At 37.2% G+C, this 15,852-nt stretch overlaps 3 protein-coding genes and 1 long non-coding RNA gene across 8 annotated transcripts in view; 2 read left to right on the top strand and 2 right to left on the bottom strand.

Moving 5' to 3' along the window:
- Positions 1 to 202: 202 nt before the first annotated feature.
- LOC124181646 lies at positions 203 to 1,389 on the bottom strand. The gene is made up of 2 exons (XR_006870524.1): positions 1,332 to 1,389; positions 203 to 514 (listed from the first exon to the last, which is right to left on the bottom strand). It is a non-coding gene; the product is annotated as an uncharacterized LOC124181646 (long non-coding RNA).
- On the top strand, positions 508 to 4,162 carry LOC124181540 (bifunctional arginine demethylase and lysyl-hydroxylase PSR). Of its 2 annotated transcripts, none has more exons than XM_046568202.1 (6): positions 508 to 952; positions 1,185 to 1,390; positions 2,123 to 2,405; positions 2,656 to 3,011; positions 3,548 to 3,780; positions 3,993 to 4,162. In XM_046568202.1, the coding sequence occupies exons 1-6, from the start codon at positions 880 to 882 to the stop codon at positions 4,018 to 4,020; spliced, it is 1,179 nt and encodes a 392-aa protein (XP_046424158.1). In that variant the 5' UTR covers positions 508 to 879; the 3' UTR covers positions 4,021 to 4,162. The 2 variants fall into 2 exon arrangements, with proteins under 2 accessions (XP_046424158.1, XP_046424168.1); XM_046568212.1 differs by having other exon boundaries at positions 512 to 952; positions 3,996 to 4,162.
- A 3-nt stretch (positions 4,163 to 4,165) lies between these two features.
- Positions 4,166 to 14,359, bottom strand: LOC124181384 (kinesin-like protein KIF21A). 3 transcript variants are annotated; one of them, XR_006870446.1, is made up of 16 exons: positions 13,944 to 14,359; positions 11,937 to 12,321; positions 11,322 to 11,768; positions 10,827 to 11,139; positions 10,449 to 10,753; positions 10,115 to 10,361; positions 9,125 to 10,026; positions 8,661 to 9,013; positions 8,343 to 8,543; positions 7,950 to 8,075; positions 6,716 to 6,884; positions 6,493 to 6,598; positions 5,860 to 6,414; positions 5,517 to 5,787; positions 4,706 to 5,323; positions 4,166 to 4,565 (listed from the first exon to the last, which is right to left on the bottom strand). XR_006870446.1 is itself a non-coding variant. In XM_046567919.1 (15 exons), the coding sequence occupies exons 1-15, from the start codon at positions 13,979 to 13,981 to the stop codon at positions 5,251 to 5,253; spliced, it is 4,491 nt and encodes a 1,496-aa protein (XP_046423875.1). In that variant the 5' UTR covers positions 13,982 to 14,359; the 3' UTR covers positions 4,166 to 5,250. The 3 variants fall into 3 exon arrangements, 2 of the variants coding, with proteins under 2 accessions (XP_046423875.1, XP_046423865.1); XM_046567919.1 differs by having other exon boundaries at positions 4,166 to 5,323; XM_046567909.1 differs by lacking the exon at positions 4,706 to 5,323.
- Positions 14,360 to 14,912: 553 nt separating this feature from the next.
- Positions 14,913 to 15,852, top strand: part of LOC124181618 — a 92,994-nt gene continuing 92,054 nt past the window's right edge. The window contains exon 1 of one of the 2 annotated variants that reach the window (XM_046568342.1): positions 14,913 to 15,202. In XM_046568342.1, the coding sequence (XP_046424298.1) occupies positions 15,059 to 15,202 (144 nt within the window). In that variant the 5' untranslated portion in view covers positions 14,913 to 15,058. Of the gene's footprint in view, positions 15,203 to 15,465; positions 15,739 to 15,852 lie in introns of those variants that run through there. The other variant, XR_006870515.1, reaches the window with a different exon arrangement.

Raw genomic sequence — 15,852 nt, 5'->3', positions numbered from 1 at the left:
CTCTCTTTTCTGGACGACGACCCATTTGGATTCGTAGTCTAGGCACTAGGTATAAGCCAGCTTCTACGCATGCGGGACTTGACGAGAATCCGAGAAAACGAATCGTGTTCTGGAGGCAAGCCCCAGCGCGGCTGAATCTCACGATCAGCGCTAATTTTGTACTCGAGTTAATTGATACGAAATGTAATGTATGATAAAAAACTGAAGTTTATCTCAGTATATTTCAGATTTGCAATTATTATTATCAGTTATCTTTTATATATACAATAATAATGTATGGGTAGCTATGGGTTTCTCGCCCTTTGAAGAGGGGGCAAAAAATTCGAGCTTCATTGTGAACTATTTCTTAACCTCGGCCGCCTGTCAATTATAGATGAAAAAGCTCAGCTGTCCCAAACTCCCAACTGCAGGGAGGAGACGATTCGACACGGAACCCATTGCATGGCTCTTGTCACGTAGGCACGTCACTACTAGTGTCATCTCCCAGGTAATCCCTCAAGCTGCTGGATTTTGCCTGAATTCGTAATTTCATATTTTACCATCGAAACACAAAACGTGGTATTTATCTTAACAAATTTAAATGAGGACAATGTACCGTTTTAGTAAGTTCATCGGTTATTTGGTTATACTACGGGCAGCAATTACTACATTAGAAATGTAATTACTGCTGCTGCAATCCTGCTAAACATGCAAGCATTGACTGTGGTTGACTGAAAAAGAACTGATTACGGGACGAAAAAAATTCGCACCTCGCGGAAAATATGCGCACTATTCAAGTTACGGTATCATTCCGTGACGTGTGCCTGTGTGTTCCTTAAAAATTATATTTGTAAATATATTTTTAATAAGTTAAATTAGTAAATTAGTATATCACACGAGATGTCGGAAGAGCTCAAGCTAGATCACCGAGCCAAAAAACGTATTAAAGAAGTGAAGCGAAAAGCTAGACCAGGTATGCCTCATAACCTCATTTATAACCTATTCAGTAACGCGATAGAGGCGTGTAGAGGATTTAAACTCCAATTCAGTGATTTTCAAACATTTTAGTCCGTTAAGATCTTCGTTTTATTTCCCATTAATCTCCCAATGCCCAATTTGTCGGTATCAAGTAATAAGTTTGCACCAAAAAAAGTTTTGCCGAGTCATTTTTAATATATAATTCATACAAATATTTTTCTGCATAGAACTTGGCGACAAAATCGCCTGGTCGCAGCATGGTTATCATAAAAAGTTTGCTACCTTTTGGGAATTTACTGATAATGTTGATCGTATTGATGAGAGGTCGGTGACTCCGGCCGAATTTATTGAAAAGTATGAAAAGCCTTACAAACCTGTAGTGATACGAGAAACTCAGTGTGATTGGAAAGCCCAACACAAATGGACTGTTGAGGTAAATTTAGCATGCATTTATATCTCGGTATTTCTCATAATATCAGGGCTGGGAACAAGTAGCTGTTTTTACATTTTATTCATTTAAGAATTTCTCACCTGAACCACTTGTAATAACTGTGTCGCATTCGTTGGACCTTCGTTTAAGAATTCATTCAAACATTCTCATCCATATTATTTCTAGTCTCCATGAAAATTGTTAAATTTTATGTAATAGGTTTTATCTGTGATTTTGAGGCTGAAATTAGTAAGGTTAACATAACGAAAGATTTAAATAAAAACCATTGTATTGCAACTTTAAACTAACTCAAGGAGTAGAATTCACAAAATAAAAGTTTGTTAAGGAAATATTACTGTTTATTGAATATTAGGGTACTCTAAGGTTGTAATCTAGTTTTTTTTAAAGAGCATCATTACAGTTATATTACAACCTTGGTTATGATGAAACGAAAGTTTAAATCTTTCTATTACTTTAATTACCACGTGATGAGTAATCTATATGCATGCCGTTTGAAGAGCTTTTTACAGTAACAAAAACTTATTATTTTGGAAACAGTTTCTTACTTGTTACCAGCCTAGTGTGCACAATATTTTAATCTCACAGCTTACAATTAGAGTATCAATTATTTTGGTAAATACTGACTTTTGGTCCGTATATTCTTTGTATCTAAGATAATTATGTATAATTAAAATTATTGACATGCATTGATCTAAGATTTATGTTGACAAGTAGAGGCTTACAAAGAAATATCGGAATCAGAAATTCAAATGCGGAGAAGACAATGAAGGGTACAGTGTGAAAATGAAGATGAAATACTATGTCCGATACATGTTGAATAACGAAGATGACTCGCCACTCTATATCTTTGATAGTTCATTTGGAGAACATCCACGGCGTAGAAAATTACTAGAAGATTACTCAATACCATTATATTTCCAAGACGACCTTTTCCAGCATGCCGGAGAACATCGACGACCACCTTATCGATGGTTTGTTATGGGACCTGCGAGATCAGGTGTGAATGAAATGAAACTCAGAACACTGGCAGATTAGAAGTTATTAAACATTTAGCAACATTGTTTATCAATTTTTTTTTTCAGTATTTAACTTAAGTTACCTAGAAGTATGTAGTACAAACTTTCAATATCAGTCCATTAGTTCTGACGTCCTTGTATTGTTTATGCACCAACATATGTGATCTGTAAAAGTTTCGAAGCTATCCTAAGGTGAATAAGTTTCTGGTGTAATTTTAATATATTTGTTAGGCACTGGTATCCACATAGATCCTCTGGGGACTAGTGCTTGGAACGCCTTAATTTCAGGCCACAAACGGTGGTGTCTATTTCCCACTCACACTCCTCGTGAACTTCTTAAAGTTAGCGCAATGGAAGGTGGGAAGCAAAGGGATGAAGCTATCACCTGGTTTGCTACCATTTATCCACGAACCAAACTACCCACGTGGCCAAAAGATTGCCAACCTACTGAAATATTACAAGGGCCAGGAGATACTGTATTTGTTCCAGGCGGATGGTGGCACGTAGTATTGAATCTTGACAATACAATAGCAGTAACACAAAATTTTTGCTCTCGAACAAACTTCCCCATCGTATGGCATAAGACGGTAAGTTTTAACTTTATGGAATTTTTCATTAAACTTTCATTTATTCATTTATTCAATTTTCTGAGTAGGAAGGAAAACAAACATGGTCGTGACACGCGCTGTCTATATTATTAAATATAGAATAGTATCACAACAAGTCGTATATCTTAAAAAGTTCTTGATAACTTATTTACAATGCCTCAATTTTGTTAGACTTTCACAAGTTCCATGTTAATTTTTATTAACTGAACATTGGGGGGCCAAAATACTGTGACTGTCAACTTCAATACCATACAGATAATTGGAAATGCATAATGTCTAAATTGCATTTGAATCATGAATTGTATTTACGTATCTCTAAAATAGATTTTTCTTAATTCAAAGTTTGGTTTTGCTATAATTACAAATGCTCGAAATTCCTTTTTAAGTATGGATAAAGCTGAGTTAGGCATAACTTTAAGGATTCTATTGTATCAGTGCATCGAAGTTACTATTCTGTTTGTGCAATCTCAACATTTCAAATTTCATCGAATTTTTCCTCCGATATTTGCTGTTAGGTAAGAGGGAGACCTAAACTTTCACGCAAATGGCAAAGAGTACTTCGTGTAAAAGAACCAGACTTAGGAGCATTAGCTGATACTATTGATATAAAAGAAGATACAGGAGTAGCGAGTGATTCTTCAAGTGGATCTTCTAGTAGTTCTTCTAGCAGTAGTAGCAGTAGCCAATCGGAAGACAGTGCTGATGATAGTGGCCAAGAATCACTTACCGCACACAAAAAAAAGAAGCGGTACTTATACCACATTAATTTTTTTCTCTTTTCTAATTTTTATGAATATTAATTTGTAATATGTAAATTCAAATTCTATTGTTACGTCATATTAGTTATTCCTGTTTCAGACATATTCATTATATCATGTCTCAAGTGCCAAGTTTGAAATACCCAGTTGCTGAAATTTAGGTTGGAATATAAACAGTAAACCTTACTATTATTAATTTCAGAAGAAAACTAAACAGCTGCCAACCCTGACAATATCGTATCCTTGGGACCTCCAGAGACCTCAGACTGTACAGTATTATACAGCAATTATTGTTTGTACCAAGAGTAAATATTGTAATTAATACTACCATATCCCTGTTCATAATAAAATAAATGCTAGATAATACCAAAACTGTTTTACTATGTTTGTATAACTTTATTCCATACTGAGTAGCATTAGGCTTAATAGATAACGAGATTTTCTAATTCTCCTTTCATGGAAATTACATATTAGTGTATAATTTCGGTTCAACAAGCCATCTAAACTAGTGTTGAATACGTATTCAATAAGAAAATACTGGTGGTAGGTTTCATAGTACATTTAGATTATGTTCCACAAATGATAAGGAACGTAAAGAAATGTATAATGTATGTTACATTGAGTTAAATTTAATTTCGGCGTTTTATCAACAGAATATAAAATAAATTTGCTAATAATTTACAATTGAAGCGCAGCATCACTTCAGCGCCTCAAGGAGTTACTTCGTTGTCGTTGATCTCTCTTGTAGTAGTGCCATAATTTCAAGGAGCCATCACTTCACGTTCGTAGTTGCGTTTTTGGTAGCCATGCAAAGCATTAAACATCAAAGTAAACAACACAGATGCAATATAACAAGGAAATTTAGCAATTATAATGGTGAATCACACAAATCAGAATTAAATAAATTATTTTTACGATTTCTGTAAGCACTTTAAGAATTTCTCAATGGATGGAGTAGCAGTTTTCAATGTGTTAAGAACTGTATGTAATCACTGATGATTCATGTGACAATCAAATTTGCTGTAATATGTTAATAATATGTCACTACTTGGAGATAAATAAACTAAAGTGAAACTAAGTCCAAATGTGCACTGCACATCTTGTATTTGGTTAAGCAAGAGTTACATAAATAGGAATCCAACCAGAAGTTGACCAGTATCCAACAAATACATCTCTATATATATATATACATATTCACTTGGACACAGTTGAATTGTACAGTCGACCGAGCTTCAAGAGCCATGATCAGATGGATGCAACAACTTTAAAATTGCAATTACTGCATCAAAGTTGAATTGGTGGATACGTTTATTGCTTACAAATGTAATAAAAAATATATTGTCCTTTCCATTGATTTAAGATGATAGTGATGCGAAAAGCAAAGTACATGCGGATTATTATAAAATAAAACCAAATGAGCTGTAAAAAAATACAAAATAAATACAAATGAATAAAATAAGTTAAAGCGATACTGTGGACACAGACATAATAAGCGAGACATCAGGTATTCGCCACAGCTTAACTTCTCCAGAGCTGTAATCAATATCCCCCATCATGTTAATTTAATTCTTAACTAAGTACACTATTCTCATGGAGTTGGGTCCAAACTTTTCAGAATTGTGTTGATTGTGTTAATTGTGTCAATTTTGTTGTAAGCACGCATATATCACTAAGTGGCCTTTGGACTAAACCCCCTAGAAAATGTCAAGTACAATACGAAACTCACTTGCTAGCTGTGAATATGTGTTGTTGATTCGTGACAACTGCATTAATTGCAGAACTATGTGCCCGAACCTCTCCCAAAAGGCTGCATTCTCCGGATTGATCGCGAGGAACTGTCCATGCTCTCAATAAACCACCGCGACAGCCAGAAATTAGAACCGAACCATGGTTCACTGTACATAATCCAAGAACCCAATCTTTGTGAGCATTGTTGAGTGATTGAACTAATTCCATCTTTTCTAAATCCCATCTTTTAATACACATGTCTCGGGATCCTACGAAATGCAGTTAATGTAAATCATTCGAATTTTATACACATACAATAAGCTCCGCTAACAATTACATACCAGAGAATAACGTTGAGCCATATGTAGCTAGGCATTGTACACCATCGTAATGAGGCGGTGCCAGACTAACAGATTGTCCAGAAGTATTTGGCTCTACAAGAGCTATAAGGTGGTCTTTGCTACCAGTAATTACTCTGCCATCAGAAGCAACTGCCAAACACATTACTGCAGCAGTGTGAGCTGTACTCAGTCTTCCACTGTAAGTTAACTTGCGCAAGTCCCATATTCTAACTTTGTCACTAGTTGCCGTATAAAGTTCTTTTTCGTCAAGACTTAGAGCCACGTCATTTATTGTTGTCTCTCCAACAGGAAGTTGAAGAGTTCTAGATGGTGTTGATAGAGCCAGAGGGCCGCTCTGAGCTTGACCAGATGAAAAGAGCGTTTTGACACAAGAGTTTCCAGCTCGTAAATCCCAAACTTTTACATATGCTGCTGATATACTAAAAAGCAGGCGGTGTTCAACAGAATATTTTACTGCTACAACATTATTGGGATGACCACTCAGTGTGAGACTTTCCAGCCCAGTTTCCAGGTCCCAAACTTTCACTGTACGATCTGCACATAAAAATTATGTCAAATTAACTTTGCAGATGATTTTACTTCAATTCACTTTACAGATTTTCAATATTGTACCTTTGGAACCACTGAAAAGACGATCATTAGTAGCACAAATAGTAAGAACAGCCTTGCTATGTCCTTCTGCTATATGACTACATTGCAAAATTGCTCTGGGCTGTGCCTGTAAAATAACAGAAGTCTGTATTATAGAATCCAATTCTTGAACTAATGTAAATGTATTTTCGCACTTCACATAAATCATCCTTTTCTCAATCAAGACGGCTTGAAGTATACTTACCTTTCCTTGATATTGGGAGATGACTCCTCTAGTAGGTTGAGGGTCGGAAGGCAATGGCTGCCTACTGGCAGTCAGCCTTGAAAATACATTTTCTTCTCTACTATTGAATCGACGATAAGCAGTTGGCGAACCAGGTGGTGATGATACATCCGTCAGTCCTACCTGTTCCCTGGTTAGGTTGTTTGTTATGTTAACGCGTTAGTCAGATTAGATGCATCCCAGGCTGATTACCATGCTTTGCTAGGTCGGGGCTACTACACATGCAAGTGCGAACGATTGATTTTAAAGCACGGACGAATTCCTTTTAGGAGAATTGCACATTGTCTTTTTGCCAACTGCAGAGATAGACGATAAAAATTAATTTTATCACAAGTACAGTGTACAACTCGACTTACAGATGTACACGAACCTTATGGCAATGTTATAGTTTGATCAACTGTTGGCTTAACTTGTGATAAATTTAAATTAGATAATGGTTCATTTTCATTATAAATCTACAATACTTTTTTGTATAATTGTTGATGTGTTTCTTGGTAGAAGTGTGTTAGACGTTGAAGAGTTTATTGTTGTATGATCATTGGGAATGGTTTATTGTGACAAATGTAATACGTTTTGGAATTTATTTATGCTGCAGAAAAAAAAAAATCATCTACAAATATTAGAAATGTTTATTTCCCAATTTTATGTAAAACATTAATTCACATCACTAAAGGGGATTAATTAGATATAAACAAGCAATCTACTGTCCTATACTTACTTGATATGAGAAGATCGTTAGTATATGTTAGTTGTTCTTTTAGCAGCTACAATATTAACATCAAGGTTTGGCAACAAATGTGATTCTCATCAAAAGATATTTGTCCGTGTATGTGACTAGGTAGTTGAGTGGTACACGTTTGTTTAGCATGTCAAGAGTTTATGCATGTATTTATTGTTATGTTAGAAATTTATATCGAATATCAGATGATTGCATAAAAAATTTATCAATACTTTATACAAAAAAGATAATTTATCCATAGATAGGCATTTCTATCAATACATTATGTTCGTATGTAATATATAGGGAATAAATATATTTACTTTTGAATGTTACTCTATTTTGTAGCGAGCTATAATTCGTACTTATTGCTCATCTGAAGGAAACACAGTAGAAATCAGTGCATTGTACAAGGCATTGAAACAGAGATATACAAGGAGTGCAAGGGTAAAGACGTGTTGAACCATTGTCACTCACATGGAGCCTCCTCCAGGATGGAGGGGTCGTCGCAGAGGCCTTGGTGAGGTACTATCACGACGAGTTAGCGTTGGTGAGCCAACAACCACTCCCACTCCGTATTGACTTCTAGTCAGTACCAAACCCCTAAATTAATCATTACAGTATGGAAAATTTAATCAATGACACAAATCGTTGTAAAATAAATCAAGTATTAGTTGACATGCTAATGAGGAGTAAGTACTGATTCATATGTCGAATGTACCAAAGCTAATTATGAATAAGTTATTTTCTCAATGATGTCATTAAATAATCATCATATTCAATAAAACCTCTAGTAAATTTGAAATATATACTATTCAAGATTCGCAATGTATGTGAAGCTTTGGTCCAATTCTGATTTGACATACTTACTTCAGACTGCCAGGAGCGCTGGGCACCCTTGTGAGTGGATGGTTGTGATTTTGATTTTGATCTTCATCTGCTTTTATTGTATCTGAACCGACTGCAACACCGTAAAGTAGCTCCTGTGGCTGTGTGGTCCTCCGTCGAACTTTGTTGCTTTTCTGTTGTTTATCATCAGTTCCAGAAATTACTTGGTTGTAGCTGTCATTGCTGGAAAAATAGTTATGTGGACGTAATTAGGACCGCAAGGAATAATAAATGTTCAAGTGCGCTAAAATAGTGTTGTTTCATTTCATAGATTTACCTCAAATCGTGTACGAAACTTACTTGTCTGGCGAAGAACTTCTTGAACTATTAGGGCTATAGATAGAAGAATTATTTTGATGGTTGTTGGTGAGTGAAAGTAAATCTCGATCTCTCAGCACATGTTCAAGTAGCTGATGTTGCACATCGCTTTCCTGCGAAACTTGGTTCAATCTAGTTTCCATGTCACGAACTTCTGATTGCCTCTGTGCTGCCATACAACTTTGTTCCACAGTAAATGCGAGCATTCTTTCTAATAAATAGCGTGCTTCGTCAACCGACTTGATTGTGGCAAGCAGAACCTCAGCGCCTGGCTCACTCTCGCCTTCCACTTCACCCATTTCCACCATATCACGTTGACAGTCAGCTATACTATCCTGTAATAAAATTTTGTTTACATTTAATAATTACGTTTACTATGAATAAACTTTACTCTAAAATAAGTAGATATTATTAATGCTGGTTATTGCATGAATTGCCAGACTTACCTGTAGGTAGCTTATTTTACTCTTAACATTATCAATTTCTTCGTCTATGTCAGCAGTGTCACCATTTGCAGCAGAAGCAACAGCTCTTCGTTTTTGAAGTCTTTCTAAATCTCTTCCCAACTCTTCTCGCTCCTGTAAAAGCCTTTCCATTTCTCTTTCAGTTTCAGCTGCAGCCTGTTTTGCCAATGCCTGCTTTGTAATAGTTCTTTCAAACGTTTGCCATCTTTGTTTAAGGGCCTTTGGACTCTTTTCTTTTAGTACTGTCCTACCAGCTGCCTTCTGACTCAAACCTCTATCCCGTTTCCTGAGTGCCGTTACCTCTTCCTGCTTTCTTCGTAGTACCACTTCCTTCATTTTTTTATCCGCCTCTAAATTCCTAATCATATTCGCATTTTTACGACTTTCTTTACGCAGTTGAGCTATCTCTCTATTGCGTCTCAATTCATTCTCTTTATGCCTCTGGGCCTCTTCTCTCATCTTGTTTAGTAGCTTAACTTTTGCTCTCTTCATCTCTGCCAACTCATTTCTCAATCCTCTAAGCCTATTCTCACTTTGAGATTGACTGCGCAATAATCGCGCATGTTCTTTTTTGGCAGACTGAAGTAATCGCATCTCTTTTTGCATTGACGATAATTTTCGCTCGTACTCATCTCGTAATTTTTTAACTTTCTCAGTTGGAGGAGCAGGGTGTTGCTGTAAGGATGATAGTACTTTATCGCGCTCTTCAGTAGTATTTTTAATACGTGCTTGCAATTGAGTCAATTTGTCTTCGTAATGTTGTTTCATTGTTAGCAGCCTTCTTTGTGACAATTCCAATTCTTGAATTAAACGCTGCTTAACATCTATGTCCGACGTCAGAGCTTCTAACTCTCGCCCCATAGCTTCTTCCTCTTCATCTTCTTCTACGGAGAATAAAATAGAAATTAAAAACGCCGTAGGTAAATACCTTGCATACGTATATCAAGATAAATAAAACAAATTCAAATTTACCTTTGCGATCTGCATCGTCCTCAGATTCATCTTCGCTCATGAATTCGTGAACATTATCATTTTCCTCCTGCTCTCCATCTTCTCCTTCTACTTTTGCAGAAGTGTTAGAATTAGGTGTATGCTGTTCTTTTAATGCTGCCAATGTGTTAATTTCTTTCTGAAGTTCTTTCTTAGCTTCTGCCAGGACAGAAGAAGAGTCGTTATGAAATACATAGGACGGTTCACCATACAGATTAGCTGCATTCACCTGTTAAACGTAGGAAATAAACACACATAAATCAATCATTGGAAAACAAAAAAGGGATCAATTACCATAACTTTATAAGTAATTTACTTGAACTTGTCGCTTTTTCAACTGCTGATACATCGCTTCTGCTTCGAGTAATCGAGCACGCAGTTCTTCAATTTCTTGTAAGTAGCCTTGCACTAAGCTGGTAACATCATCGCTGCCACTTCCTCCAGATGCCAGCCAATGACCTGCTGCTTTTTCTGCTAATAGAAGAGCGTTCTTGGCTGTGAGAGCTTCCACAGTTTCAGAAAGAGCTTTGACTCTAGTACGAAGACTGGTCAATTCACTGTTCAGCATTTGATTCTCGTGCCATGCATCGTTCACACCATCTTCACCGACCACTCTCTTGCCTTCAAGAAATTCATTAGTTTCATTAAACGATTAGATGTGAACATCTAATTGAATCAGCAGCACTCAACTCACCCTGCCTGTACTCCATTAATTCAAGTTGTAGCTGCTGTATTTCTCTGCGAAGAGAAGCAATTGTTCGCGAACTCTTGTCTTGATTTATTGTCACCTTGTTCTTTATGTTTCTTGCTCTATTAGCGTATTTCAAGGTACTCAGTGTTTCCATGAAATCACGGTCACTTGGCGAGACACATGCTATCATAACCGTTTGACTATTTCCTCCCAAGGAGTCCTGCAGTAGCCTTGTTAGCTTGGAATCTCGATAAGGTACATGGAGGGCTTTTTTCGTTGTGTCTCCAAGGGCTGATATTACATTACCAAGTGCCAACTACCATTAAAGCAAAAGATATCTATCAAAGACTATTCTATTGACAACCAAGCCAAAATTGAAAATCTCTGTTTGCGTTCTCATCAAATGGTTTTACATTTCTAAAATTCTTTGAGATAACCTCCGATATCAGTTGATTAGCCTTATTCTTTAACACTATATACCTTAAAGTAGATACTTACCAAACCGCAATTGATAGATATTCCTTCTTTAGCTCTTTCTCCGGTAGCTCCAGTTCGTTTAAGTCTTTCTGACCCTGCCAAGTCGACAAAATGAAACTTAGCAGTTAGAGTTTCAAACTCACTAGCAGGTTCGGTGCCGCTAGTGTCAACGTCGGCATCAGGGTCTTCAACTTTGACACAACGTTGCTGTTTGACATGCAGTGTAAATATTGCATGCGACCTTGAGGACTGTGTATTCATTTGTGTTGAGCCAGTTGTTCGAGAGAGAGCTCCAAGTCGCAAACACTCCAAAGCATCTTCTGGACTAGTCACAATCCTTGGCTCTACACCCGTCAAATGAATACTTCCTGTCGTGTCTTCGTGAATACGAGCTCCTCCCCTTGGACCACCTGGCTCTAACAAGTCTTTGAGTTCTTCGTTGTATAATTCGAGAAATTGTGCAGTCACCTGTAGCAAAAAGTATTTTCACTCAATGTAAAATCATGCTTCAGTGGTAATTTCAAGTTCTCTATGTAGCTCAAAGATGTGTGAATTATATTCAATCATCATTATGTCTTCGTTTTAATGTGAAATCAATAAATCTTTGTAGTTAATCAAAATTTTTGAAAACTTCACCTTGAACTCTGGTGGCATTTGTCCGCGTTCTCTGGCACGCTCTTGTTTTTCTAATATCCCATTGTATAAGTGTGTAATGGCTCTAGGAATTATGCCGATCACGCTATCATCTACTTCGACATCGAAACCTGTTCCCATGGTGTAAGTTTTTCCAGAGCCAGTTTGACCATAAGCAAGAACAGTAGCATTGTAGCCATCTAGAGCACCGTCCACCAGACGTGCAACACAAGCCTCATATATGGTATTTTGTCCAACGCCAGTATCGAAAACATGATCGTATGTGAAAGCTTTGTCTGGCCCAAGGAAGACCTGTGGCTCTCCTGGCGGTACCTGTGTACATACTCTGCACATGTCTATAACCTCACGAGCAACCTGAGGCCGTATCCTGAAAAATCATTGTACAATATTGCCAATGTGTAGAAATTTATATATCCTAATGCAAAGTGCGGCATTAAAGCTTCAAGAACATTTCCCAATTTGTTACATATATATGTATATTACGATTAAAAGTGGGACACTGCCTGGGATTATTTAAAAGTAACATCGCAGTTTTTGCTGTGACACGTCTCTAAACATAAAGCTGGACACTAGGCACTATGTTGTATTATGCTTATAGAGCTTATAAGCATATTTTGTTTATTAGCATAGTTGATATTTGAATCAAAGTCAAATATCTAGCTTTCAGTGAAATTTCCAGGTGTTTTTTCCATTTGATTATATTTATAGCAACCTTTGGAATACATTAATTTAAGTTTCTGTTATTACGTTCAATGTCTTATTGTATTTAGACATGCTCGTTGCTTCATATCATCAATGAAAGTGAATTGCATATGGAGTAACAGAGAAGGAGATTAATACATCAATATACGTGTAAGAAAAAGGTGGGGAGGGAGGTGGAGGGGCAGAAGATTGGGTTTATTCATTCTTGAATCAAGCATTTATTATGCATGACGGAGAGACAGGGCCTACACATCTGTGTCTTAAAAGGAGAGATCATCCTACTAATAACAACGTACCACAGACTGAGTAAAAAAAAGTGATGATGAAATAAAACGATTACATAATTAGTCGATGACAGAAGTGATAGTAAACACTATCACTACCTGGAGTTAATGCCTTTTATAAGCAAGGAACTATGTTTGACAATGAATTTGAGTGGACCAGTGTAAATTAAAATTCATAAGTGGCTGATTAAAATATTTTTTTTTAATACTGTGCAAACATTATCATTCATATGTCAACATACAAGGATAGAATTGTGGTTCAAATATACTCTGTGTTACATGTAGCTTCAAGTAAACTGTACAAGGAGCACGTTCTTGAAAGCAATTAGATGGTATGAACTCTAAGATAATGTGAAGTTTTTCAGTGTAATGTTTGGTCTAAAGTGTGTTGTTTCTAGCCAACCTGGGCGTTGCGTTTACAAAATATTCTGTCCTTGAATAGTAATCAGAGAATCTTCCCACTTTATTGTGTGGAATAGGTACTGATATTGAATTTTAAATAAAACAGGGACATAGGTGTAGAAATTATGAACTCAATTTGCAAAAATGGACGAGAAGTGTTTTGATTGAGCAGAGTAATTTTTTGGATCCTAAATGTTGATGAGGTAGTTTTAGCATGCAAAAGACGACGTTCATTCTATGTGAAAAGTGCGAAAACTTTCATCTATTGCATTGGAAGTGACAATTCTTTGGATTGCCGTAACAGATTCAATATTGAACAATCATTTCTGAAGCATGAGATCCAAACTAATATAAGAATTGAGGTCATCTCATGAATATGTATGCACAGAAAAAATAAAATTTCGCAACGAATTAGGTATCCTAAGAATGACAAATTTCCTTATAGAGGATTACGTTTCTTGGACCCCCCACGCAGCTCGGAAAGCTATCTCCATTTATGCGCTCAGAAGACAGAACTATGACAAAAAAAAATCGACTAATTGGCATTCTGTTATGAAAACAAATCAAGACTTTTATGTACACGTAATAATTAATCACATACCTGACTGCCACTCGTACACTCGAATCATCAGCCATCATTTTAGAAGCGCGATTGTTGTACAATGTGCAACCACTGACTGCAGCAGTTAAACCTCGAAACAACTGCACTTTTCTACGTAATTGAGGTAGACGTCGGATCCCTGTACGTATTGTGGCTGCTTGGTGCTATCCGCATAAGGCGAAGAATAGCAAAAAAGAAGTAATCCAACAATTTGTGGGATTTATAATTTAAAGACCGGTATCGGCGTATCATACGGCCGGCCTTGGGAAATTGATCAGCTCTTATGGTTGTTTAATACCCTCTTCATAGCTTGAACAAAATGTTACCGCGCATCGTGTGCCACTACGACGGCTCAACTGATTTTACTGTTTCTACAGTGACGACAGTCTACTGTCTTTCGATAAGAGTTTAAGACAGACATCTTGAATCAGGTGCATCCTGCGCCATCTAACCGCAAAATAACGTAACGCTAATTCGGCTCTGAACTATCCGCGCGATCCGTTGCTAGTTTCAAGTCAGTTTCAGTTTTGAAATTTTTTCATCATAGACACACGTTACGCTAGAATCATGAATAAGTTGCGACGCAAATCGGTCAACTCAAATCGCAGAAGTTCGGGTAAAAGTATCGTCAGCGATTCAGAGCTGCCAGAAAAGGATAAGGACTCTAGGAGTCCGTCGGGTGTAGCCCATCACCCGTCTGACATTCCTTCGATCAAGTGGCGTGAAATTCTTGACGATGCAGAACAAGACTTTATCGTGAACTCGATTCGAGAAGAGCTTATTTGCCGAGCGATGAATGTGTTGTATGCTAGATATCTAGAGAAGAAGTCCTACGCCTTTGTCGTGCACTGTTCATACCTCGCGTGGATGAGATTGTTCAACGTAAACAAGCCTACTAAACATATTTACTTTTCCCGGTTTAGATTAACCTACGCACACAACGTTTTTCACGTTTTCTTTCATCTCTAAGTTTATTATGCAAACATCTGGTGTGTTTATCCCAGTGGATATATCTGAAACATGATCCTGGTGAAAGTGTCCGAACGATCGGCGAAAATTGGTCCTGCGACGAAACGCCGAATCCGGTACCGGTCGATCCGTGGGCCTGCGGCAGGATGACCGTGTGCAAAGCACAATCAACGCCTTCAGAAACGAAGCCTTGTTCAGTCCCATGTTCCTCGACGGTCGATGTGGACCCTTTGATATCAGTTCCTACTTTTACAGGGTCATCGTTTGAGACAGACAGTCGTCAGTTATCTGTAAGTTCCTAAAAAGTTTACAAAAATATTTTTTACACTTATGAATGATTAGTGTCTCTCAAATTTGCTATGTATCTGCGTGAAAAAAAAATAGCGTGAACCGGCGACGGAGGTTATTTTGAACAGATATTTTCCCGCTCAGAATTCGCCGCGTCGTAGTTGTCACGGGTCGATCTGGCATTTGTGTCGCTAGTGATTAAATACCAGCAATTAGATCTCTAGCTCGTGGGTCAGATGTTGTGAACGGTAAGTATATCGCAAAGTACCTTATACACAGTCGGTAATGTGTATCAACTGAGAACCAGCGCCCGACCGAATCAAATTTACCGACTTGATATTTTCTACGTTATCGTGTGGGTAGTTTTCGTATTCCCGGCCAATTGAGAATTGAAGTCAGAAAAAAATGAGCATCTCAAGATTCATAAAAATTCGAAGGTACATCAAGTACGAATGCGACTTTCCGGTTTTTATCAATCAAATTACTATCATCAGTGTGGTATCTTCTGTCGCATTTTTCCGATCTCATTAGTGCTGAGGTAAGAATCTGATTTCATAAACCAATATGTTGGGTAGTCAGAAATCGGCATACAATTCGGTCTGCGGTATTGGTAGCATAGAGCCTGTTCCAACTGACTTTAACATGATACGCA

Source organism: Neodiprion fabricii, chromosome 1 (assembly GCF_021155785.1).
Source record: "Neodiprion fabricii isolate iyNeoFabr1 chromosome 1, iyNeoFabr1.1, whole genome shotgun sequence".
NCBI lineage: Eukaryota > Metazoa > Arthropoda > Insecta > Hymenoptera > Diprionidae > Neodiprion > Neodiprion fabricii.
This window is presented reverse-complemented; position numbering and strand designations above follow the sequence as displayed.

Bases quoted from the DNA above. Each gene is read 5' to 3' on its own strand.
- LOC124181384 (XM_046567919.1), bottom strand. From the start codon at position 13,981: ATGATGGCTGATGATTCGAGTGTACGAGTGGCAGTCAG. The intron at 10,754-10,826 runs GTGAGTTGAGTG...AATTTCTTGAAG, and splicing joins ATTAATGGAGTACAGGCAGG to GCAAGAGAGTGGTCGGTGAA. The intron at 10,362-10,448 runs GTAAATTACTTA...TACGTTTAACAG, and splicing joins TGAAAAAGCGACAAGTTCAA to GTGAATGCAGCTAATCTGTA.
- LOC124181540 (XM_046568202.1), top strand. From the start codon at position 880: ATGTCGGAAGAGCTCAAGCTAGATCACCGAGCCAAAAAACGTATTAAA. The intron at 953-1,184 runs GTATGCCTCATA...TTTTCTGCATAG, and splicing joins GAAGCGAAAAGCTAGACCAG to AACTTGGCGACAAAATCGCC. The intron at 3,012-3,547 runs GTAAGTTTTAAC...ATTTGCTGTTAG, and splicing joins CCATCGTATGGCATAAGACG to GTAAGAGGGAGACCTAAACT.